This window comes from Podarcis pityusensis (genome assembly GCF_964106645.2).
Source record: "Podarcis pityusensis genome assembly, chromosome: 10".
Classification (NCBI taxonomy): domain Eukaryota; kingdom Metazoa; phylum Chordata; class Lepidosauria; order Squamata; family Lacertidae; genus Podarcis; species Podarcis pityusensis.
The window spans coordinates 70,473,737-70,497,074 of record NC_138035.1 but is presented as its reverse complement, the minus strand read 5'-3'; the positions used below and the strand labels follow the sequence as shown (position 1 = coordinate 70,497,074).

At 42.9% G+C, this 23,338-nt stretch overlaps 1 protein-coding gene across 18 annotated transcripts in view; it reads left to right on the top strand.

Annotated features, from left to right (window-relative positions):
* MAGI2 (membrane associated guanylate kinase, WW and PDZ domain containing 2) overlaps positions 1-23,338 on the top strand; it is a 601,975-nt gene that overhangs the window by 437,863 nt on the left and 140,774 nt on the right. For 12 of the 18 annotated variants that reach the window (XM_081023435.1, XM_081023439.1, XM_081023440.1 and 9 more), the window contains 4 exons: positions 4,777-4,834; positions 12,635-12,756; positions 14,342-14,470; positions 15,254-15,436. In XM_081023435.1, the coding sequence (XP_080879561.1) occupies positions 4,777-4,834; positions 12,635-12,756; positions 14,342-14,470; positions 15,254-15,436 (492 nt within the window). The remainder of the gene's footprint in view (positions 1-4,776; positions 4,835-12,634; positions 12,757-14,341; positions 14,471-15,253; positions 15,437-23,338) is intronic. The other 6 variants (XM_081023429.1, XM_081023428.1, XM_081023436.1 and 3 more) reach the window with 2 other exon arrangements.

The following is a 23,338-nucleotide window of genomic DNA, read 5'->3' as shown; positions in this document are numbered from 1 at the left end:
ATCACAAAAATAACAGCAGATTTGATCTCCTCACACCCACAAACATATTTTCCACCGAAGAATTCTGCAAAAAAAAAAAAGTTTCACCCTCTAAAATGACATGCCCTAGACTCCCAGTTCATTATTTATCATTCTTCAAAGAGTTGAGCAGGTAATTTAAGGGACTATCCTGTAGTATCAACATAACTGCTTTGTAAAATAGGTCATCCTGAAAGACAGTGACGTGTCCAAAGTCAGTGGCATAAATCAGTGGTCACATAAATCAGTGGCCTGGCTTTGGATAAGGCAGTGTCCTCTGTCCTTGCAATTCTTCATAGAAGAGAAGGGATGTGTACCTGGAGAACGGTTTGTGCTGGACAAGGGTGGTTATTTATTCACTCTCAGAGACTTGCCTCTAATAAGCATTTTACAGATAAACTTGTGAAACATCCCATAAAGTTAAAATGTTTGAATTCAGTGCAGTTAGTGTATCTTAGCCTCACTGAAAGTTATTGCTGCATTGCTAGCTGAGGAGATAAACACGCACACATACAGTTTACTATTTCTCTAATGAGAAATAACCACAAATTGGCTTAGAATAAAAATGCAGGAGACAAGTCTTCAAACAGTAGCTCTGCGGTCAACTCTTATCTTTTGGCCAACCTTATCTTTCAACCTTCAACTACTAGCCCAGAGTTTGAGCTCTACTAATTCTGTTTTACTGGCCTGCACAGAATTTTAATTAAGCAGAGCTCACATTTTGCATCATGGACGCAGAGGGAATTAACACATACCCTTGTGAAGAATTTATATGGCTTTTTAATGATCCACAACAGTAGTACTGAAATTTAATTTTTGTAAAACCTGCAGCTTGAATGGGTATAATATAGTTAGCAGTTCTACACTTGCCTTTTAAAAAACTGGGTCCTTTATAATACTTCCAACTCATTAAATTTTTACAGACTTTTACACTCAAAAATGGGATTTGCAATCTGAATTCTTAATTGTTTGCCCACCACACAAATACCATTATGCATTATTGCACTGGAACAACATGCAGGAGTAACTCACATATTTTACTTCCCCCATGCAAAAAAAAATAATCACAGACGATACAAACTTTACCCCTGAAAAAGAGGACATGTCCTGGAAAAAGAGGACACATGGCAACCCTACCACAAGTGAGCACCCAGGGGCTCCGGACACCCATTTCTGGTTCTGGTTCAGGAAAAAGAAGCAGAACATAAATAACATATCATAAAGCAACAGCAACTATCGGTTCTATCTTTTTTCATGAAGGATTATAATCATTTAGTCATTGAACATATATAGAAACCCTCCCTTGCTGTGCCGAAAGGAGAAGTGCTTTGTTTAGTAGGAATGAGTAAATTAATGGATATTTAAAGGCGTGTGGAGAACCGAGGCATTTTGCTCTCCCAAATACAACACAGTTGCAGTGGTATTCCTACCTTTAGGATAGATACAGGATTACTGCCTGTGATAATAAGATAACTAGCATCTAGGGCATAAAATTGTTATGAGTGCTGATATTTTTTTATTACAGTCAGGGTCCAGTGGACCTGCTTAGCAGGCGGTATAAAGTTGTGTTTTTGCTTCTTCCAGATTGAAAACCCCCTCTTCCATCTCTTTAGGCTTTAAAAGGCTAGGGCGGGCTTGGTTTGCACTTTCAGAAGATAAACGTCTGAAAAAGTGTGACTGAGGGTCCAGCTCACCCACCTCAGGCCCATCCTTGTAGTTGCACACAAGGGATGTTTTGAAAGGATCTTTGCACGGAAAGCCCAATCTACACAGGACTTTCTGTGCTCTCCAAGTGTCCCTGTTTTCTAAGGACAGTCCCGGAATTACAAAAGCCATCCCAGCTTCTGATTTGATCCCAGAATGTCCCCATTTTCCCTGCCAGCGTCACAAGAGGGCCTTCTTGGCAGTGGCGCCCACCCTGTGGAACGCCCTCCCATCAGATGTCAAGGAAATAAGCAGCTAACCTATCTTTAAAAGACATCTGAAGGCAGCCCTGTTTAGGGAAGTTTTTAATATTTAATGCTGTATTGTTTTTAACACTCGATTGGAAGCCGCCCAGAGTGGCTGGGGAAACTCAGCCAGATGGGTGGGGTATAAATAAATTATTATTATTATTATTATTATTATTAAGCACCACGCTTAATACACCGCGCTTGTACAGAGCAGCAGCGGCAGCTGCGGGGAGCATCCCTTTGCTTCACCATGGCCTCCCCATGGCCAGACTCCTCCCTTTGGCATCTCATGGCTGCTGGAGAGCAGGCAAGGAGGAGGAAAGGCAGTCGCTGCCAAGGCCCAGCCTCGCATGGCACGCCAGCTCTGAGGGGTAAGCAGAGGGCAGGGCCACCCTGGATGGGAAGAAAGGGAGCGGCATGGAGTGGAAGGAGTCTTAATAAAATAAAAAAATGCTTTGTGCATCTGCATTTAATCATATCCCTTTCTAAACTGTATTTATTGGTGTGTGCTTTTTGTAAATCTACCAAAGAATAAAATAAAATAGGTATTTGAGGGGTTTTCTGAGGACAGGGGAGAGTGTCGTGTGCTGTGTCCTGTTGGTGAAGTGGTGCTTTGTGGGTCAGGGTGGGGGGATAAAAATGGGGGGTCAAGGGGGGTCAGTTGGAGGGGAGTGAGAAGTGTCCCTATTTTCATCTGAGGAAGGTTGGAGGGTATGCAACCCAATATGTACAGTGGTACCTCGCAAGACGAAATTAATTCGTTCCGCGAGTTTTTTCGTCTAGCGAATTTTTCGTCTTGCGAAGCACGAAATCCCATAGGAATGCATTGAAATTCAATTAATGCGTTCCTATGGTCAAAAAAAGTCCAAACAAAGCCAAATTTGGTACAACAAGAGTTTATTAAGTGCTCTTTAAAGTCACACATACTGTAAAGAGCATTTCAAAAATTGAAGGAACAATAAATTCAAAAATTGAAGGAACAATAAAAATCAGAAAAATTCAGAAAAAAACCACACAAGCTTCCAGATTCTTGCAAACCCCTCCTCAACTGTTCCCCCAGCCACCCACCACACAGAAATTCAAACCCAGATTTTTTTTAAAAAAAAACAGCAGAGTGGCCCAATGGTCACAGAAAATCATAAAAATGCAGAAAAAAACCACACAAGCTTCCAGATTCTTGCAAACCCCTCCCCAACACCAAGTCCTTGAATTCCAAACACCCCAACCCAAAATCCAAAAACCCCCCAAAAAGTTTTAAAAGTTTAACTTACCAAATGGCTGCAAAAGAAGTTTTGGAAAAGCTTCAAAAATCACCAAAGTCTTCAAAAACCTCAGAAAAGGCTACCACACCGCGTGCTATGAGTTGCTCCTCGAAGTCAAGTCGCAACTGCACCTCTTCAAGCAATGTACCCTGTATTACTGTAACGGTTTTAAGAAAAAGGAAACAAACTTGCAAGACGTTTCCGTCTTGCGAAGCAAGCCCATAGGGAAATTCGTCTTGCGAAGCACCTCAAAAAACGAAAAACCCTTTCGTCTAGCGGGTTTTTCGTCTTGCGAGGCATTCGTCTTGCGGGGCACCACTGTATGTAATCTCAAAACTGGCGAGCAAAGACTGCATGGATGGGGCCCTGGCACACTGGGCTCTCTGCAGACACAGCCCATCCAATTACATCCAGTGCACAGGTGTGAGGCTGATCTAGGGGAAGAGATGGTCACATGTCACATGCCATGTATAATCCCTACTCACTTTGGAAATAACATGTCCATATAATTCATTTGTCTGTTTCCAACCCCACTGCACCATCCACTACTGATTGTCACTCTGTACTGACTGACAGAAGCTCTCCAAAGTTTCAGAGAAGATTTTTTCCCACCCCTGCCTGGAGATACCAAGAATTATATGCAAACTGTTTGTTCTGCCACTGAACTATCCACTGTTCTCCCAATATCACTGGGTACCCTCTTATTTTCCACTCTTGCAATACTTTGCAATAAGGACAAAGTGATTAACCTGTTAAAGATGGCCTAGCTTTCCCGTAAAAAGTCATCACCTTTGCAGTGAGTGTAATATTTATAATGCAAAAGCCTTTTCTGGTTGTAAAATGCAATTAGTGCTGCTGCAGTCTGGTGAGTGGAGTGAAAAATAAGCAACACGTGATTAGTTTCAAATAAAAACTTTTATTTTTTCCTGATGGTATCATAAATAATCTGCAGTTCACAAAATCATTTTCTCTGGTTGAGCGCAGCTGTAATCCTTCAATAACCACCCTGTGAATTGGTTTAGGCTGTAACATACAGCTTTGTCTCTGTACTGAATTGGGAACATTCCTCTTGCCGGTGTTGTGTAGTGGTGATGTTTTGTTTTGTTTTGTTTTGTTTTGTTTTGTTTTGTTTTGTTTTGTTTTTTGTTTTGTTTTGTTTTGTTTTGTTATACAATATTTTCCGTGTTTAGTCTTTGTCATCTATGGCAAATACAATTTCTTGGGTAGAAAAGACTCTCCCTGATTTCCCTGGGCAATAATATCGTAGCTGATATGCTACTATTTCTGGCACAGACAACTGCACAGTAAGAGAGTAGCTAAAATTCTTCTCAGATGGTGATTACCCTGCATTTTCATGCCAGCTTTCAAGCTGGAGCTACTTGTGACTGCCATGGGATATGTCTAAAATTTGGCATTGGTTTTGAGCACTATATTTAACTTTGTAATGCGGTTGCCACACTTGACAACAATACTCTTACATTATTATTAGAAATCTTGGCATCCTGTGCTGTATTTACTGAGAGGCATTACTCTTTGTTTTTCAGAGCTACCATATGGCTGGGAGAAAATTGATGATCCCATTTATGGCACTTATTATGTTGAGTAAGTTTCCAAGACCAATATTAATTTACTATTAATCTTGCATAAACTGTTGTCTATGTCCCAGAACAGTGCTTCAGATTGAGAAGATGTGTACCCCACTGTTTTTTGTCTACACATTGAAATGTGTCAGGAAATAGAAGGCTCAATAGAAAATATCTGCAAACTTCTAACGTGAAATCTGGAGAAGTTCGGATCCCCATGTGTACCTCATCACATACTATAAGCAACCGTTGAGGTCTGAAGCTCCTCAGCCCATTTGTACCAACATAACAAATCATCTTATTCAAAAATCCACAGCTGTAGACAATATTTACATGGTTAGATATAACAAAAATTATATGTGGATTTTATAACTCAGCTGCCAAACCCAAAGCTGATGTTCCACTGTGACATCTGAGTAGCTAAGCCAAGAACAGTGACTAGAAGACTGGATACTGCTGCCTGTCAAAGCCACAGAATATTTTAAAGACTGCTTTCTCTCACATGAACCTTCACTTGTCACCTGAGGCCTAGCTCTGTGTCCTGCTGCCTTGTGTGTCAGAAGTATTGGATGGGATGCAGGGCCTTCTCAGCTGTGGCACCCAAACTGTGGAACCCTTTTCCTAGAGAGGCCCATTTGGTTTTCTCTTTAGGCTGCAATCCTGTACATATTTACCTGACAGTGAATCCCACTGAATTTCATTTGACTCACTTTTGAGTAGATATGCAAAGGATTGTGCTGTTACTCTCATTAAGGCAAATTGTAAATTAATTATTTTATCTATGATTATGAGCGTTGAATGGCAGGGTATAAATGTTATGTTAAATAAATATTAGTGAGTACTCTTGTGTATTCACTAGCAGTAGTGGAACATACTGAAAACCATTTTGTCATGATGTTGCAGCATCTTTCCTCAAATCTTATATCCCATAATAATAATTTTATTATTTATACCCCGCCCATCTGGTTGGGTTTCCCCAGCCACTCTGGGTGGGCTCCCAGCAGAATAGTGAAAATGTGATAAAACATCAAACATTAAAAACTTCCTTAAACAGGGCTGCCTTCAGATGTCTTCTAAATAACAACAATAATTTTATTATTTATATCCCCGTCCCACAGACAGTTCATAGTACCTAATTCTTTATATTAGGCAAAGTTGCATACAGAATGTGTGTGTTGGGTGAAATGTCCACAAACAGGCATATTAGTTTCATGCAAACTGATGTGGAAATGAGGAGAACTTAGTTAAGGACTGGAAAAATTAGAGACAGGGAGATACTGAAATTGACAGATTCATCTATCCTTCTCTGGCATTGGTCAGTGGCTGGACAGGCGGATGCCTGGAAACACAGTTTGTCACCTTTTCCATCATATATAAAAGGCAGGAAATGAGATTTGCCACTTCAATTATATTCCTCAGCTATTCGCAATGCCTGTAAAGGAGGAGAATAAAATATAACCTTCTTTTAGTTGAAGAGTTTTAATTGCACACAAGCCAATATTTTGTACATTCACTTACATGACATTTACCATGGAAAATATCACTTCTAATATTTTCCCAACGTAATCTATGTTTTCAAAAAGCGTTATGTGTATGCATCTTCAGCTTGCTCTGTGTGCAAGTAGGTTATAAGGATAAATTGCTTCTATAAATAGACAAAATTAATTATCTTACCCCAGTGAGACACTATTCCAAATCTGCAAGCAATAAAAGAGAAAGAAATGCAAAGAAATGCTTCATTATTTGCATGCGCGCGCACACACACACTTTTTAATGTATTATGTATATGTAGGAAGAGCTAATAAAACCACACTGCCAGAAATTCATAATCATAAGGAATAAATCTCTGTGAACGTTGGATTTGACATTGGCATTGCATTATCTTATAGTGGAGATGGGCATAACATTTGTAGCGCAGGTTTGGAAGTAAAGGTAAAGGGACCCCTGACCTTTAGGTCCAGTAGCGGGTGACTCTGGGGTTGCGGCGCTCATCTCGCTCTATAGGCCGAGGGAGCCAGCGTTTGTCTGAAGACAGCTTCCGGGTCATGGGGCCAGCATGACTAAGCCGCTTCTGGCAAACCAGAGCAGTGCACAGAAACACAGTTTACCTTCCGCTGGAGCGGTACCTCTTTATCTACTTGCACTTCGTGCTTTCAAACTGCTAGGTTGGCAGGAGCAGGGACCCAAAAACGGGCGCTCACCCCGTCGTGGGGATTCGAAATGCCGACCTTCTGATTGGCAAGCCCTAGGCTCTGTGGCCACCCACATCCCATGGCGCCACCCACAGCGCCACCCACATCCCACGGGTTTGGAAGTACCCTCAATAAATTGAGTCAAACTGTTTTCCTTGAGTTGTCAGATTTTAAGAGCATAGCTTTCCAGAATGTTAAAGATTGCAATCAGGAGCGGTGCCTGCATACAGTTGAACTGCCTGTGGTAAAAAGGCAGCTAGAAATTGATTGGCTAACAGGGATGTGACCTAGAGGTGCACACCATAATTTCTGGAGCATTTTTGCGACAGCTGTTCAACTGGGAGGGCAGTTGATAAGCTGAAGGGCAACCCTATAAGTGGATTTATGTACCCCTCTTACCTGGCCTGTCTGTATCAAAGGGCTTCCAAGCATGTCCCTCTTCACCGGGATCAAGGCTTAAGCCCAACATTCAGGGCTGCAACTGCTCCCTGGCCCAAGATAGATTTCACGGCAAAATATCTCCTTTCTAAAACACTTTATTCAATCCTGCTCTGTGTGGCGACATTTGGAGCCTATGCACATCATGTTTCTGTTGGATTGATGACCGCATTACGTGCGATTCCTGTAGGTCAGCTACCCACCTGGCTGAGCCACATAATATTCTGGTTGGTTAGCTAGTACATTACCACATCATATTGGCCTTGAGCAATTTCTCTGCCTCAGTTCACCATTAAAAACAAACAAACCAATGTGAGTTATAGTGTGTTGTGAGGGCAAACACAACAAAGGCTATATAACAGGGATGAGGCATCTGTGGTCTTCCAGATTTTGTTGGACTCCAACTCCCATCAGCCCCAGCCAGTGTGGCCAGTGGTCGGGGTGGTGGCAATTGCAATCTGGCCACATCAGGAATGCTGTGGGCTAGATACAGAATGCAGATCAGAAGCCCTATGCAAAACTATCATAAGTGCCTGAAAAATGCAAAGTAGGAACTCCTGAAAGGTTGCTTTATGGATCATTTTGCAATCAGCACTAGCCTAAATGTATCTTCAAGCTCTTCATATTTGCCTATGGATAAAAGAAAAGTTATACAGTATATGGACTTTAAATTGCATGAAATGAATCTACTTAGTCAAGTTCCAGGAAGCAATTCTCAAAGGCAGTAGAATCCATCCATAGGGTAGCAAATTACAATGGAGACTGCCTAATGGATCCTCTGCCTTCATTTCTTTTAAAGTTGTTCCTTGAATGAAGCAGGAGTCTTATGAGACAAATCATTACCTACTTTCCCCATGATTTCCCTTTTCCCTTTCATTCTTTCTTTGGTCAGCATATCAGGCTTGCAAAGAGCAGTTTTGTTTCTATTAGCAGCTTCCAATTTCGCTGTCAAATTTTATTTTGTCATAAGTCCTTACGGGCTACTTAATTGTTTCTGACACTGTTTCTAGCTACATGCAAAAAGCTTCTATGCTCCTTTTAAAAGCAGGAGGAGGAAAAATCACTACAGGAGACACGGCTTTAGATTGGGAAAATGGAAGGGAGAAGGAGGGTGCTTAAATCACCCACCCACACTTGAGCCTCCTGCTGGCTGTTTCTCCACTTCAGATAATTTAAGCAAACATACTTTTGGAACAGGGACGTGGGTGGCACTGTGGGTTAAACCACAGAGCCTAGGACTTGCTGATCAGAAGGTCGGTGGTTTGAATCCCTGCGATGGGGTGAGCTCCCGTTGCTCGGTCCCTGCTCCTGCCAACCTAGCAGTTCGAAAGCACCTCAAAGTGCAAGCAGATAAATAGGTACCACTACAGCGGGAAGGTAAACGGCGTTTCCGTGCACTGCTCTGGTTCGCCAGAAGCGGCTTAGTCATGCTGGCCACATGACCTGGAAGCTGTACGCCGGCTCCCTCGGCCAATAAAGCGAGATGAACGCCGCAACCCCAGAGTCGACCACAACTGGACCTAATGATCAGGGGTCCCTTCACCTTACTTTTGTAACCTAGGAAGTTACCTTATAAGACCACTGGCCCATCTAGTTCAGTATCGTCTACAATGGACTTCTCCAATGTGGTGCCTTTGGCCATGCTGGCAGGGGCTGAAGGGAATTGTGGCCTGGGAAGACTGGGCTACATGGACTGGCAGCAGCTCTCTACAGTTTCAGGAGTCGCTTCCAGCCAGGAATTGTCCCTGGGACTTTTTGCATGGAAACGAGGTGCTCTACTACTGAGCTCCAACTTTGCGAGGAGCAGCACACAAACGGCCCTCTGATGCTTTGTTACTTTATTAACTTAAAATATTTTAAGGCTGCTTTCTCCCCAACACATACCCTACTCTTTTTTTAAAAAAAGTTTAAAATAAGTGCCCCTACATATTGCAGCATCTACCTACCTACCTACCTACCTATCTATCTATCATCTATAAAAGGTGTTCTGGTCAAGACCTGCAATATGATGAAGCCCTGGTGGTGTTAAAAGTGCAGCACTATCATGTTCATAAAGACTTTTATCGTCAGCATAAAGATCTGTGGTTTAATCTGCTGTCTAAGCTCAATAGGCTTGAAGTGAAAATTGCTTCCCATTTTTCATTATAAAAAGTGACAGTGTAACACTTTCCTTTATTACTGGTGTTTAACAGATGACTTGGTTTTTAAGGAGACAATATCCCATTATAATATAGTGTCTTAATTATGTCATAAAAATGGATAAATCATAAAAAGTTAAATTGCGTAGCAAATTTGGTCTTTTGGAGTGGGGGGCGGGGAATGCTCTCCTCAGCTTTTGAAGACACCTTCCTTCTTTCCCTGGGTCAGTTCACACAACTCTCAGCCAGGGGACCAGCGTAAGTTTGCAGTCTTGGTAGCAGCTCTTTCTTCAGCGTCTTGTGTAGAGTCTAACCAGGGAAGGCGCTTCCCATTTCAGTCCTTGAGATGGGAAATGGGAAGAGTCGCTTTACCTGGCTGCTGCTCCTGCCACCACCTACCTGCTCCTGCCGTCGCCACTGCTACTCTGCTGCCACTCTGTGCCCTTGGCAGCACCAATTTCAGGCAAGATGGCACTGATTTTGGATGAGACCTTGTCCCAAATTGCGTGGGGCGATTTCAAGTGAGATCTCATTCCAAATGGACACAGTCTTGCCCAAATTGGTGCCGGTGGTGGTGGCGCTTTTCCACTGCTCGTGGTGGCAGCAGGTCTGGCAGCGCACCCACGGGCATTCTGCCTGGGAGGCTTCTGCTGTCTTAGGTAGTGGCCTCAGCCTGCCTAATGGCTGGGTAAGCTCTGGTTCGAAAGATGCTGAATGGAGATACTATGAATTGAACTTAGGACCATGTGCTCTGCCACGGAGCGAAATATCCCTGGTGTATTTCTTTCTACATGTATCGTTCTGTGATTAGTTCATAAAGAATATTCACAATGTTAATGGTATCCTTAAAAATATCACCTTTTAAAAGTTGTAATTGGCCAATCTAGTGATGCAGAATCTGTATTTGATGCAAATATTGATGGTGCAAATATTACACTTTCCTTTTGAGGGGTGGCTTTTCTCACGGTGGTGAATGTTATTCTTTTCATTCATTCATTCTTCTCATGTGGTTGCAAGACTCATAAACAAGGCAGAATATATCCACAACTAAATTACTCCTCTCTGTTTGAATAGCTGTCAGAGGACAGGCCTCTCTTTGTAGAAATGTTCTATTTAAATGACTGCCCTGTCCTTATAGAAAATGAATCCCTGGAAGGGATAAGAGGGCCTTTAAATCGCCCATCAGCACCTAACAGGAGACTGAGCAAGCACATCGGTCACCCGGTTACAGTCTTCTCCACTATGATGAGATGGATTGTATTTCTGTTTCTAAATTTGCATCTTTACATATAGATATGCATATGAAAATTTATGAAAATATTGTCTTCTTTTATTTTGGTAGTGCATTTCCCCTGTTTTTGGTGATGCAGAAGTGGCCACTCTTAACTTCCACTCTGCATGCCTTTCTCATCAAGCTGGAATTTGTTAGTCCCATTGAGCTGAGAAACACTTTCAACCAAGTAAATATATGTGTTGTAAATCCCATTGATTTCATTGGCACCTACCTACTTACCCAGACTGCACTTTTAAAGCTTGAACTGACACGTTTGTTAGACTGCCTTCTAGCTTCCTCTCTGTATACATCTCAGACCATAATTCCTACCTTGTTGGAAAAGAGTATTTATTTAAAGATGTGATAAAAAAGAGCATTCATTATGTTCTGTGCAGTGGTGGTGGTCAGATACAAATCTGCTAGCAAATGTTTCAAAGTAGAAAACATTTCAAAGTATGTTTTTTTTTCTTTAAAAAGTGCATTGTCAACCATTTTTGGGGTTCTGAGTAAGAGTTTCCATTCAAAGAAACTGTTAATTATTCTTTCTCCCCGCCCCCCCTCGTATTGCTATATGATCTCATTCACCTGTACTGATGAACACCTGTGGGTTGGTTCATGTTACGGAAAGACAGTCCTTGGGGTAACCTTACAAGGCTTTATAGGTCAAAACCAACATTTTTAATTGAGCCTGGAAGCTAGCAGCGGTGTTATATGTTCAGACTGACCTATCCCAGTCAACAACTGGGAGGCTGGATTCTGCACCAGCTGCATTTTCCAATTTGACTCCAGAGGCAGCCCAATGTACAGCACGTTGCAGTAGAACAACACAGAGGATACCAGAGCACAGAAGACAGATGTTAGACTGTCCCTGTCCAGATGGGAGCACAATTGGGCCAAAACCTGAAGCTGATGGAAGGCCCTCTGTGCCACCAAGACCACTTCAGCCTCAAGCGACCGTTCTTAATGTTCTTGCATTGACACGTATCATTAGACTGTGCATATTAAAAGATTAGTAGCATTGACTTTGCATGGTTTGCTTATTTGTTTGTATAGTGCCCTGTCCTTCCTCCAAGGAGTCCAGAGAGACATTCATGTCTCACAGTGGCATATGATAAGCTGGAAGGTCACCATGGTCCTTCATAGACCTTCACAGCATATGAGCCTGGATTTACCACATCCAAGCCCAGCACTCTACTACACCACATTCCGTTTCAATAATCATATTTCCAATAGCAGTATGTATTCAAGCGAATCATCTCCAGAATTCTCCTTAGGCTCATAGGAAGCTGAGTTACACGACTTTATACCCAGTCAGTCCATTAGCATTTGTCTGCACTGCAGACAAGGTTTCAGGCAGAGCCTTTCTTAGTTCTACCTGGAAGTGCCAGCCAGGAGCTGAACTTGGGATCTTCTGCATTCAAATCATGTACTCTATGGTCCATCTCAAAATTACATTTCTAGGGTTGCCATATTGTCAGAAGCAGTATCCGGGTGGGAATCAGTAAAAATGTCTGGGTAAATCCAGACGTATGGCCAAGAAAAGCTCAATAAATTTGGGTAAAAAACAAAAAAAAAAAGCTCAGCCAACAACTTTCCCCTGCTCCCAAAGCAACCTTAACAGTTTCCTGCTAAAGGACCTAAATGTATCCTGACAAATTGTTCGCTATAGTGATGCCTCAGGTTTGCTTGCTTGAGAGAGTGCAGCCCAATGATCACTGTTCAAAACGCAGATTTGGAAAAGGATTAACTGGGATTGACAGTCTTACCTTTTTCCCCAGCCACATAAATAGAAGAACACAATTTGAAAATCCTGTTTTGGAAGCAAAGAGGAAGCTCCAGCAGCGTGCCATGACCAGCGCAGAACTTGGAACCAAGCCTATGCCGGCCCAAGGTTTCCGAGGTACAGTATCATGTCAGTGCACCATATTTAAAACTAAATTAATTCCATTAAATTTTCCAATTCTTATGGCAAAATGATCAATATATAAATATAGAAATGAAACCTCTATTTTTCCACAATTGAGAAGAAAATATGAAAAGAAATGTTACCCTTGAGTTCAGCTCGTGTTCTTAAATTTTCTGTGATGACAAATCCATCAAAAACATGTTGTAACTGAATCTTCTCCCACAGGGAGTCTTACATTTTGTTATAGTAAACTTTACGGGGCGGGGTGGGGTGGGGTGATCCTGTATGGGCCAGCCTATATAAGACAAAACAAAAGTTAAATTTCTTAGCTGGTGGGATTGTTCTTGTGCATGGAAACAGAAAGATCAAATAAAAATAAGTGTCTTGGGGTTGCACATTTGAGAAAAGTAGGAAGCTTTTAAAGTCCAAGAAGCAAGAACCCAAAGAAAAATAAAAAGCCCTGAACAAGGTGGGTCCAGAATGACACCAGAGCCCTTATATTCCAGTGATCTCAATCACTGAGATCCTCCAGAGAGCTGCTGTTCGTTATCTCCCATGCTTCAGACACCAGCTGGCTTCAACTAGAAGTCAGGCCTTTAGCGTTGCTGGTCCCATGCTATGCAATACTCTTCTAGCGGAGATTCAGTGGCCATTCTCTTTTTTATGCCAACAGGCCTGTTAAGTTCTTCTTTTTTCCAAGATGAGTCAGTCATTTTATGATTATTTTGTATTGCTTTTATGTATCGTACATTTTATTGTATTTGTATATATTATTGTTCACTGCCTTGGGATTTTTTGTGAGTGGGTGATATATAAGATGGTTATAAATACAAATAAACTTTCCATAGAAAGAAAGAGGTGGTTTGTGGGTCCTCTGCCCTGTCACCTCAACAAGTAAGTATGCACAGAGCGGCTCACAGTGTGTAGGGGCTCATAGTGTCTCTCCTGGTCCAGCTGTAGGACCAAAATGGACAGGACATTAAATATGTGAATGCAGTAACCATACCTGTTTCCCCCCCTCTTTAACAAGTTTAGCTGCAGCGCCTGGGGAAGGTGCTGCACACGATTATCCTGCCAATCCTCTTCCCCACCAAAACCGCTTGATATTAACCCTAGGAAACTTTCCTTCTGGGGATAATAGCACAAGGAAGGAGACTTCCATCAGGATCTATAGAGTGGGTGGAAAGGGCAGCCCAAACTCTATATGCCATGTTCCTCACCCTGCTCAGCACTCCCCACTCCACAGCTACTATTGTTAAAGGGGGAAAACCAAACACATTAACTGCATTCAAGCATTTAATGCCATCTTTGTTTGGGCCCAGTGATGTACGGTCAACCTGGACAGTGTTCTGTCAGAGGAACTTTACCTCCCATTGAAACTGGCGGCACCTTCTTAGGGAGCCGTTCCTCACATTTGGAGAACGATGGCTTTAGAGCCCTGCTTGTTGGGAAGTTTTGAGGTTAAATATCTTGGTGATGTGGAAACATGCTGGTTAACAATCTATATATGGGTATAGAGATTATTATTTTTTACCTGAGCTTGTAGCCAAAGAATGAGGCTTCTTCTCCTTTATAACAGTAGAAAGCTCCTCATCAACATTACCTAGGCCCAAACTTGTTCACCCGTGCCCAGCGCCTCAGAGGTCTCGCAGTGTGAGTGACCTGTCTCTGTATCGGCGGGACATTGCTGGAGTGTACAGGCTTTATGGTATGTTCAAGTGCTGCTATTTACCCAGGCGGCACTTTTGTAAAACAAGTAGCGAGCTGCACTTTTTTTTAAAGGGAAAAAACCCACCCTTTTCACCTTTCCCCATACCTTTTCTTACACAATAAAGCACAGAACAGAGGCACTGGATGTCAGGTGAGGCCATTTATTTTGCCTGCTGGTCTTTGTCACACTTTACACAGAATCACACTGAAAGTTGATGTCAAGGTCACAGAACCGTCTCACAAGTTGTAACTGTTCTCTATCCAATACTAAAACCCTGCTTGCTCACATAATGTGTATGCTTGTGTACACACACACACACACACACACACACACACACACACAGTGTGCCTAAATAAGCAAATTCCACTGCTATTTGGAATTATTTTACAAAGCTACTTCAATAAATTTAAAAAAAAAATGACTAACTTTTCTTTTACAACTTGCAACAAACAAAGAACCACAACCTTGTACTCACTCACTTGGGACTAAGTCTTATTGTATTGAATAGGACTTAATTCCAATTAGTCGTGTGCATAGGGTTGCACTCTAAGACACTTTAGACAAGGAAACCCTGCCTTTGCTGGTTTTTACCTTCAGTAGAAGATAACTCAGTAATGCTTTTGTTTCACTGGGAATGCTTGCACTTTTATTTTGCTTTTATTTTTCAAAACTGCCACCCTGTTGCCTGCTGTTGCTTCTGCTGCACTCTGGGGACCCAGTCATTTTGTTTACAGCACGGCCAAAACATTCTTTGTTTTCTCTTTATGTTGACTGATGTAGAAAAACCGCTCTTCACCCGTGATGCCTCACAGCTGAAAGGGACTTTCCTCAGCACGACTCTTAAAAAAAGCAATATGGGCTTTGGATTTACCATCATTGGTGGGGATGAGCCCGATGAGTTTCTCCAGGTGAAGAGTGTCATTCCTGATGGGCCCGCAGCACAGGATGCCAAAATGGAAACAGGTAAGTCGGAGGCTTTCCTCAATTTAGAGGAGGATGGCTTAAACTTAGCACCCATTGTTATTTCCCAATTGCTATCGGTGGCCTGTTTGTACATTAGACCTTTACACACAGAGAGCAACCAGTCAGATTGTTCTTTCTCTGTTCAGACATTCCTACAGAGTGATTGCCCCTCCTCTGTTTATTTGGTCTGTAGGACTGGCTAACTTCAAATTCAGACAGGGGAGCTAGCACTATGTTTTGATCAAGCAAGAGGTTGAAAATGGGTCAATTCATTCTTGCTTTCTTAGAGAATAAGACTATTTGGGAGGTAGCAACTTTATTTAACAGATGTGTGTTTATTTTACACTTTCAGTAATAATATCTAGAGGTCATAGTCCAGCAAGTCACAAGAGTGCCAGATTTCAAATGGCACTTGGACGTATTTCCACTTCTATATTCAGTCATGCGAAGTGTGTGCATTTATGCTTTGCTAGGTTACAGCTTAATGCTTTGTAGAGTTCCAAGTCTGTTCTTAGCCATCCTGTTTGATATGTGAAGGGAAGAGGCGTTTGAGATCCAAGGTACAACTGTACTTGAAATTGAGTCTTGAAGATAACATGGAAAGAGGTCACTATGCCTGTGGACCAATTGCGTTTGTTGCACTTCTACTTCCTTCTGAGTTCACGATCACCAGATATTTTCCCTGAATCTAGTTTTCCATACCAGCTTTGCTGTTTCATTACTAAGAGTGCTGCAGATTGCTGGCTTTACATATTCCCTAGCCTTCGTGATTTATGGGGAACTCTTATCTGATGGTGTCTCGCAGATCTGCATCTTTGTTTGTGTTGTATACTGGATATTGTTATCTTGTTGTTTCGGTACTTTGAATTCTGAACATGGAACAGAAGTAAACTGGATATAAAAGCAGACAAGTTTCAAACTGCTCAGCAGGGATGATATCATAAGGCTTGTATCTACAAGCAGAGATTTATGTTATACATGGACTTTTCACTCACATAAGCAAACTGTTACAGCAGGATTGGGCAAGATTTGAAAAAGAGGGCGCTGCTTGAAAGTGAGAAAAAATATGAGCATATATAGGCACTGTGTTGCAATGGAATTAATGCAAAATGGGTCTATGTCCTTTCCTAGAGCAAATAGTGAAATGCAGTTGTATGTTGCCTAAAATATATTGTGTTTAAGGCTCTACCAAGCACACCCATAACTTCAGAAACATTTGATATTATGAGAGTAACATAACAGAGTCTTGTTGTTTCTGATTTTTCATGACACCCTTTGTCATATCTATTGCACATGAATATGCTGTGTAAAAGTAGCTCTTGTGTAAACCACCTTAAGTCCTTCCTTTCTTTTTTTCACTGTTGTATTTGTAGAGAGCTTCCTGTGGCAACCATTTACAACCATTATGATCGTACAATGGACAATCGTAACATCAGATTTTTTGAGAAATTCAGATTCTTACATTCCTCAAATGAAGTTACTCACTAAACCCTGGTCTCAGCTCATATTAAGATGACCTTGCAGGCACAGAGGAACTTCATAGCCCTGGTGTTCATCTTTTTAAAAATTAATATTTCTGTTTTACTTCACAGTAATTCTATCACTTTCATTCAATCTGAGCTTTCTCCAGTGCCAAGATAATACCTGTATATTCCCATTTATGTTAAACAAAATCTCTGGATAAGGTATTTTCTAGTATTTCAGAGTTATTGAATTCAAATCCTCTTGAGGCTTCAGTTTTATTGCATTTTCTTCTGAGCTTCCACCCTCCCCCCGCCTTCCTTTCTGAGCTAGGCAGATCTCTATATTTTCTGCATGCTGTTGAAAACCTTAGATAAGCCACAGTTTCAAATAAGATTTCAAATATTGCAGAGCTCAGGACTTTCTTGGTTTGTGATGAAAAATAATGGGATATGAATAAAGAGCAAAATATCATAAAATGGGCATTGGTTTGGGGCCTATCTAGAAGAGTTTAAATTTGCAGGAAGAAAGCTAATCTTCAAATAAAAGCTTCAGTGTTCCATCAATATGTGTGCTTCTGGAGGCAAGTATTACTTACAGCCACTAAAATAACATTGCCTGTTTATTTCCATTGTTCCATTGCCGTTTTCCCTTATCTTTTCCCCTTATCTTCACCTTTTCTCCATGAAAGGTTGCCTTCATTTGTTCACGTCTCTACGTTATTCCATTGCTATGCTATTCAGTTGTTCTTCAGTATAGACTTCTACTTTCTATCTTTCTGTCTGATATACTTTGATTCCGTTCTTATTCTAATTGCTGCTTTCACACCAGTTGTTTATGGAGCCTGTGGGCACTCTGATGATCTTTATTACAACTCAATTCTAGAACAGTTCTGTGCGCACATTAGTTTCTGGGACCAGGCTCAAAGGTCTTGAGCAGATGCAAGGAGGCAAGTGGAAGTCTTGGGAACTAGCAATAGCTACTGCCTAGTCAAGGCCAGAGTGGCACATAAACATTTCCCTAGTGGACCAGTTAAGGTGGCAGGAGGACTAGCAGATTTGACTTGCCAACAAAGACAGGCTGCATTTCTGTTTATTAAAAAAAATATACCGGCCAGAACATAACTCGCTTTTGTCTGTCTCTGTGTGTGTTTTAGACTCTCTTTTCTGCCCCACTAGCCCCAGCACCAAACATAGATCAGGCAAGTATCACAAAATGTCTTTGGCTTTCACTGCGATCAGTCTGCTGTGCTACTGCATCAGCTACATTTGGCATGCCCTCCTCTGTGGCCAGGAGTGCCTTTTCCTAGCTTTATCTGGTTTGCCAGCTATGGCTGTTGCGTGTCAAGGTCCCCAAGCCACCCCCAAATAAATCACAATTCACACAGAATTTTTGTTTAAGGTTTCTGGCATAATTTTGGCCACAACTTTATTAAAATACATAATGTGAATAGGCATTGGTTACGACTATCTGTCCCTGCCCAGGGACAGAACTGACTTCCAGATTCCAGCTAAAGCCAGTCAGGGAAAACAATATTGGGAAGAAAATGGATGGGGACAGACTGACATTTGTATGACCGCGAAGTCAGAAGGGGGAAAACATTTTGGGGAGAGCGATGGAGCAGGGGACCTGCCCTCACCTCCCCCCCAATGCTCCCCATGGGCACTTGCGTGGCTCTAGCCCCCTGAGAGGGGTTCGGACAAAAGCATGTCGAGCCCCTGGATTCCTTTAACGGAATACCCTTGCAGCAGCAGCATTGGAGGGGCAGGCGCAGCCAATCCATACCCCTCCACCAACCAATTCATAAAACCTAACCGCAACCTTACAAGTTGTGACGATTTGCTACGCAGTAGGCAAAAACCAAATGGCACCAGCCAATCAGCCAAATGGACAAAATTCCTATCAGGCCCCTGCCCCAAAAGCAGACAACCCCATGATAGACATAGCAAGGTCAACACGAACAACCCTAAATATAGGGAGGGGGGGCGGGTAATCCAATGTGCGCAGCAAAAAGAGGAAGCTCAACGCTGCACACAGGGTTTTTTAATTTTAACACTTCTGGCTGTCAGTCAAGAAATGGCAACATCAAATTCTCCCCAACGACAAGGGGAGCCCAATCACAATGGTGGCCACCTAATTTACCCGCCCAGCAACACTGGGGTGTCTTCTTAGCCCCCACCGCAACACATGCTCTCCATGAAGGAGAACACGTTTTCCAAAATCATATGAAAACTGGAACCCAGCCATCCTTGGAATTTGCACTTTTCAAAGTTTTGTAATGTAGCAAAGTAATGGACACATAAATGCATGTGTTAGGGTAAAGTCTGGATGACAGGCATATATTAGTGATACTAACATAAATGCATTTTGTTAGGGAAATTTGGCTTGAAAAAATATATACATTAAGCAAATTTACATGGACATGTAAAAATGTATATACTAGGACAAATTTGCACTAAAGTGCTGATTAATTTTCACAAGAACTTAAAATAAAATAATCCTCAAACTGTTATGGAAATGTGGAAAACCAAAGTCAAGATTGGAAAAACAAGAAACTGAAATATTTGAAATATTTGTCTGTCCCTAATCAGAAATCCTTCCAACCAGAAAACCAGGCTGTTTTCAGTTTCTGAAGTGATGGCAAAGAATGCGTTTTCATCTTCGTTTTTTAAATACAGTCATACCTCGTGTTGCGTTAGGTTCATGTTGCGTATTTTCAGCTTGCAAATGCGGCAACCCCGGAAGTGTATACTTCCAGGTTTTGCTGCACGCGCAGAAGCGTTCTGCGCGCTTCACACATGCGCAGAAGCGCCACTCTAGTTGCGGACTTTTCGGGGTGCGAACGGCACCCCAGAACGGATCGTGTCCGCAACTAGAGGTACCACTGTAAAGTGGCATTATTGTAGTGTCATCTACATGGGAGGATCAACCTGTACCATCTTTCAGTGTGATAGGCCATTTTAGACCCCTTCTGTGAGACCTTACAAAACGTAACATGATATGGAGCTTGTTCATTTATTTCTTATCTTCCTCATAGCACCAACCATGCAGCTGTCTATCCTTAACTGGGCCTGGCATGCTGCAGACGGGACGTTTTATAGCCCTTCCAAGTTGTCATTATTTCAGCCCCCGCTGCAAGAAAGCCTGGGAGACCATAGCCCTGTGAGCTCTTATGAAGCAATTGCAGGGGGGGGGGGACTCTAATGAAAAGCATATCTGACATCTCTTTGGTTTTCTGTTTGCACAGGATGACAAAAATCTCCAAATTGGAAATGGTAGTTGTCACAATTTAATTTCCCAGTTGATTCACTAATGGCAAATTATGTGTATTGTTTCACTACATGAGGTATCAGGAGGGTGAAAGGATCTGGTGGTCTTGTATAACGAAATGACAAGCAAATGAGACTTCGTAATGATGTATAAAGATTAATAACCTAGAAGTGTCTTTTGAAAATGTATCATTTCAGCATTCCATCTTTGGTTTCAACTTAATGGTACTGCAGTTTTACATGTTGTTATTTTATGATATAACCCCCCACCCCATCGTACTTCTCCAGCATATACTTTTATCAAGTAGGTAGACTTCTATCTTTAAGCCAGTTGCAAGTCTCTAAGCTGAAAGTATGTGGACCTCCAATAATAATAATAATAATAATAATAATAATAATAAATGCACTTGTTGTTGGCAACCACCTTTCTCAAGATACAGCTGTGGCTGTCGAGACCAATACAAGAGAGGCATGCTTTATTGCAGCTGGGGCAGTGGTGTGTGGTGATTTTATTATTTTTTTTTTTTGGTAGGGCTACAGTTAGGACAAGAGGCACCAGTTAGTGAGGATGATGGGGGGGGGGGGTGCCACATGCGTGAGCATCGCACCTCCCTCCCTAAGCCAGGCAGAAGCTTCCAGGGCTTTGGGAAGAAGCCACCAGGGGAACATTTAGGGGACTAAACTAGCTCCCCAGTCCAATGACCGCACACCACTGAAGATGAAGGCACCCAGTTTGGCTGTTACAGAGGCACCATGGCGTTTTCCCTCTCTATGCTCCTCCCAGTAGTCATATGCAAGAATGTAAGATAACTACAGTGTAGTGAAACTTTTTTCATTCTCTTGAAAAGTGTTACCTGAACTTATGAGGACTTGGTGCACTCAGCCTATTTGGCTATCATTTCAAACTCACGTTTTCGTTTTCCCTCACAGTCTGCAACTTCATTCATGCCAAGCCATGGTTTAGTGCCACAGAAATGAGCCCTGGGCAAAGTTTAGTGGTTTCTGTGGCCAGCAATGGAGCAGAGTCCAGCCACTTCAGTGGGGTATAATTATGGTGCCTGAATTATGTATAGCTCTACATAAATCAGTTTTCTTCTTTTGAGATTTGCAGCTAATTTGTACTACCAAGCACATTTCCTAGGTTAGTGGTATGGAAATTTCATGACTGTCTCAAACTGTGAGATTATAGATCTTGGTTTTTGTTGGTATGAACTGTAACATGGGCATGTCATATGTCACTTTAAGATCACCCAGTCTCTTCCATCCTCCATCACATATGAGTGGAGGAATTGTGTTAGTACCACCAAGTTCCCAGTGCATATACTGAGGAAAGGCTGCTGTGCTGGTCCCGGGGGTGGGGGGTTACCATGAGGCGTGGTCAGAGTCCGGTCCTGGGTCCTGGGTCTGGAGACTGTCCAGCAAGGGCGAAGCGGGGTCCAAAGCAAGAAGCTGGGCATGGTCAGGAACTCCGGAGAAACAGGTCTGGGTGCTGGCAGAAACAGGTTTCCAACAACGTTGCTCCCGCAACCTGGGACTGGGCTGACTGGCCTTTATCTCCTCTGAGGCCAGGGGCGGTCCTGGCCCACAGGTGACCCGCCTCTCCTGGCCTTAAGGCGAGCACTCCTCCTGAGAGAACTCAGTTGCCTCCGCCTCTCTGCCCTGAGCCTCTGCAGCTCAGGAGAGGCTGGAGGGTTACTGGACCCAGGAGCAGTTTCACCTTCCCCTGACAGGGCTGGGAGAGGCGCACCTGCAGGCAATGGGTCCTCAATCACCTCCGGAGCCAGAGTGGATGCATCTGGTGTCTGCTCCTGAGGATCCGGCACAGGTGCAGGCCCTTCAGATTCAAGCCCCTGCCCCAGCTCAGCCGGCCCTGGAGGCGTGGACTCCTGTGCAGGCTGGGACTCCTCGCTTCTGAATCAGATTCCCAGGCCATCACAGCTGCTCTCTTACACCTTGGCAACCCTGCCTCCCTGTCCTGTTGCCACCTTACTTGTTTCATCCTCTAGTCTAGATTCTGGGCCACATGGCACTCATTCTATTGCCACCTTTCAATCAAGGCCCACTTGGGTCAAGCCCTTAAAGTTGGACAGTTGCTCCGAGTCTGTTCTCCTTTCGTTTGATCATCAACACTGCTGTGTTACACATGAGGTGACCAGAAGCCTGTTTGTAAGTAGCTGCAAAAGGATAGATAGACTTGAAGTAAAATTTTCATAATTTTCTAGAAGCTACATTCTTCCTCTTCTGTCCCCGTCCCCCTATTCAGTCATGTAACACATAATGTTAAGTGGGCTTTGACTTCCGGGTTGGCGCCATCGCCGAATGGCGGACTCCCTCCGAGCTCCGGAGGGAGTCTGCTCGGCAGGGGCTGGGTCCTACCGCACCGGCGATGCGGGGACCCTTAAAAACCACGGCCACGGAGGCCGTGGACATGGAGACTCGGCTGGCACCGCTAGCGCCCTCCCGACTCGTGAAGGAGCCTTTTTAAAGGCTACGGATCGGGTGCCGGGGAGAAGCGTGGTGCTTTGAGTCCTCTGCTATCCCTGCCGAGCGCAGCCGCATGCCATCCGGCGGAGAGCGCTGACTTCTTCCATTGAAAATTCGGACTTCTTAACAACAACCCGTGAGTAATTTGGAAACCGGGTTTAAAAGGAGGGGGAAAAAAAAGAATTTTTTTTTTCGGATTGGACACGAGCGGGGGGGGATCCAAAAAGGAAGTCAGTCCCCTCCCCTATTGTAAACCTTCCAAAACAAGGACGGGGAAACCAAGGTCCAAAAAGATGTGTATTGCTGATTAAAATTAAGAATTCCACGATGGGGAACTATAAGAACTGTGCTGGAGGAAGAATTGAGGGAGAAGAAACGTAACCCCCCCCTGGGAACCGTGGTGATTGAAGAGAGAGCCTGGTGAAAAGAGTCGGAGATTTTGACAGCTGTCAAAGTAGCTGTCAAAGTCGGAAAGCAGAGAGGATTTTATTATGAGAACTTTGTTGGTTAAATTTGTTACAATTTGCTATAACTCGTTAAAACTTGTATACAAAATGGCGAAAACATGGATAACAATTGGACTTTTGGACTAGAGAAAACAAAGTTACAACAATCCCCCTAGAGGAGTTTTGGGACATTACAAAGATGGTCGCAAGTGGAAAAATACCATTGGAATTTTACAGGACTG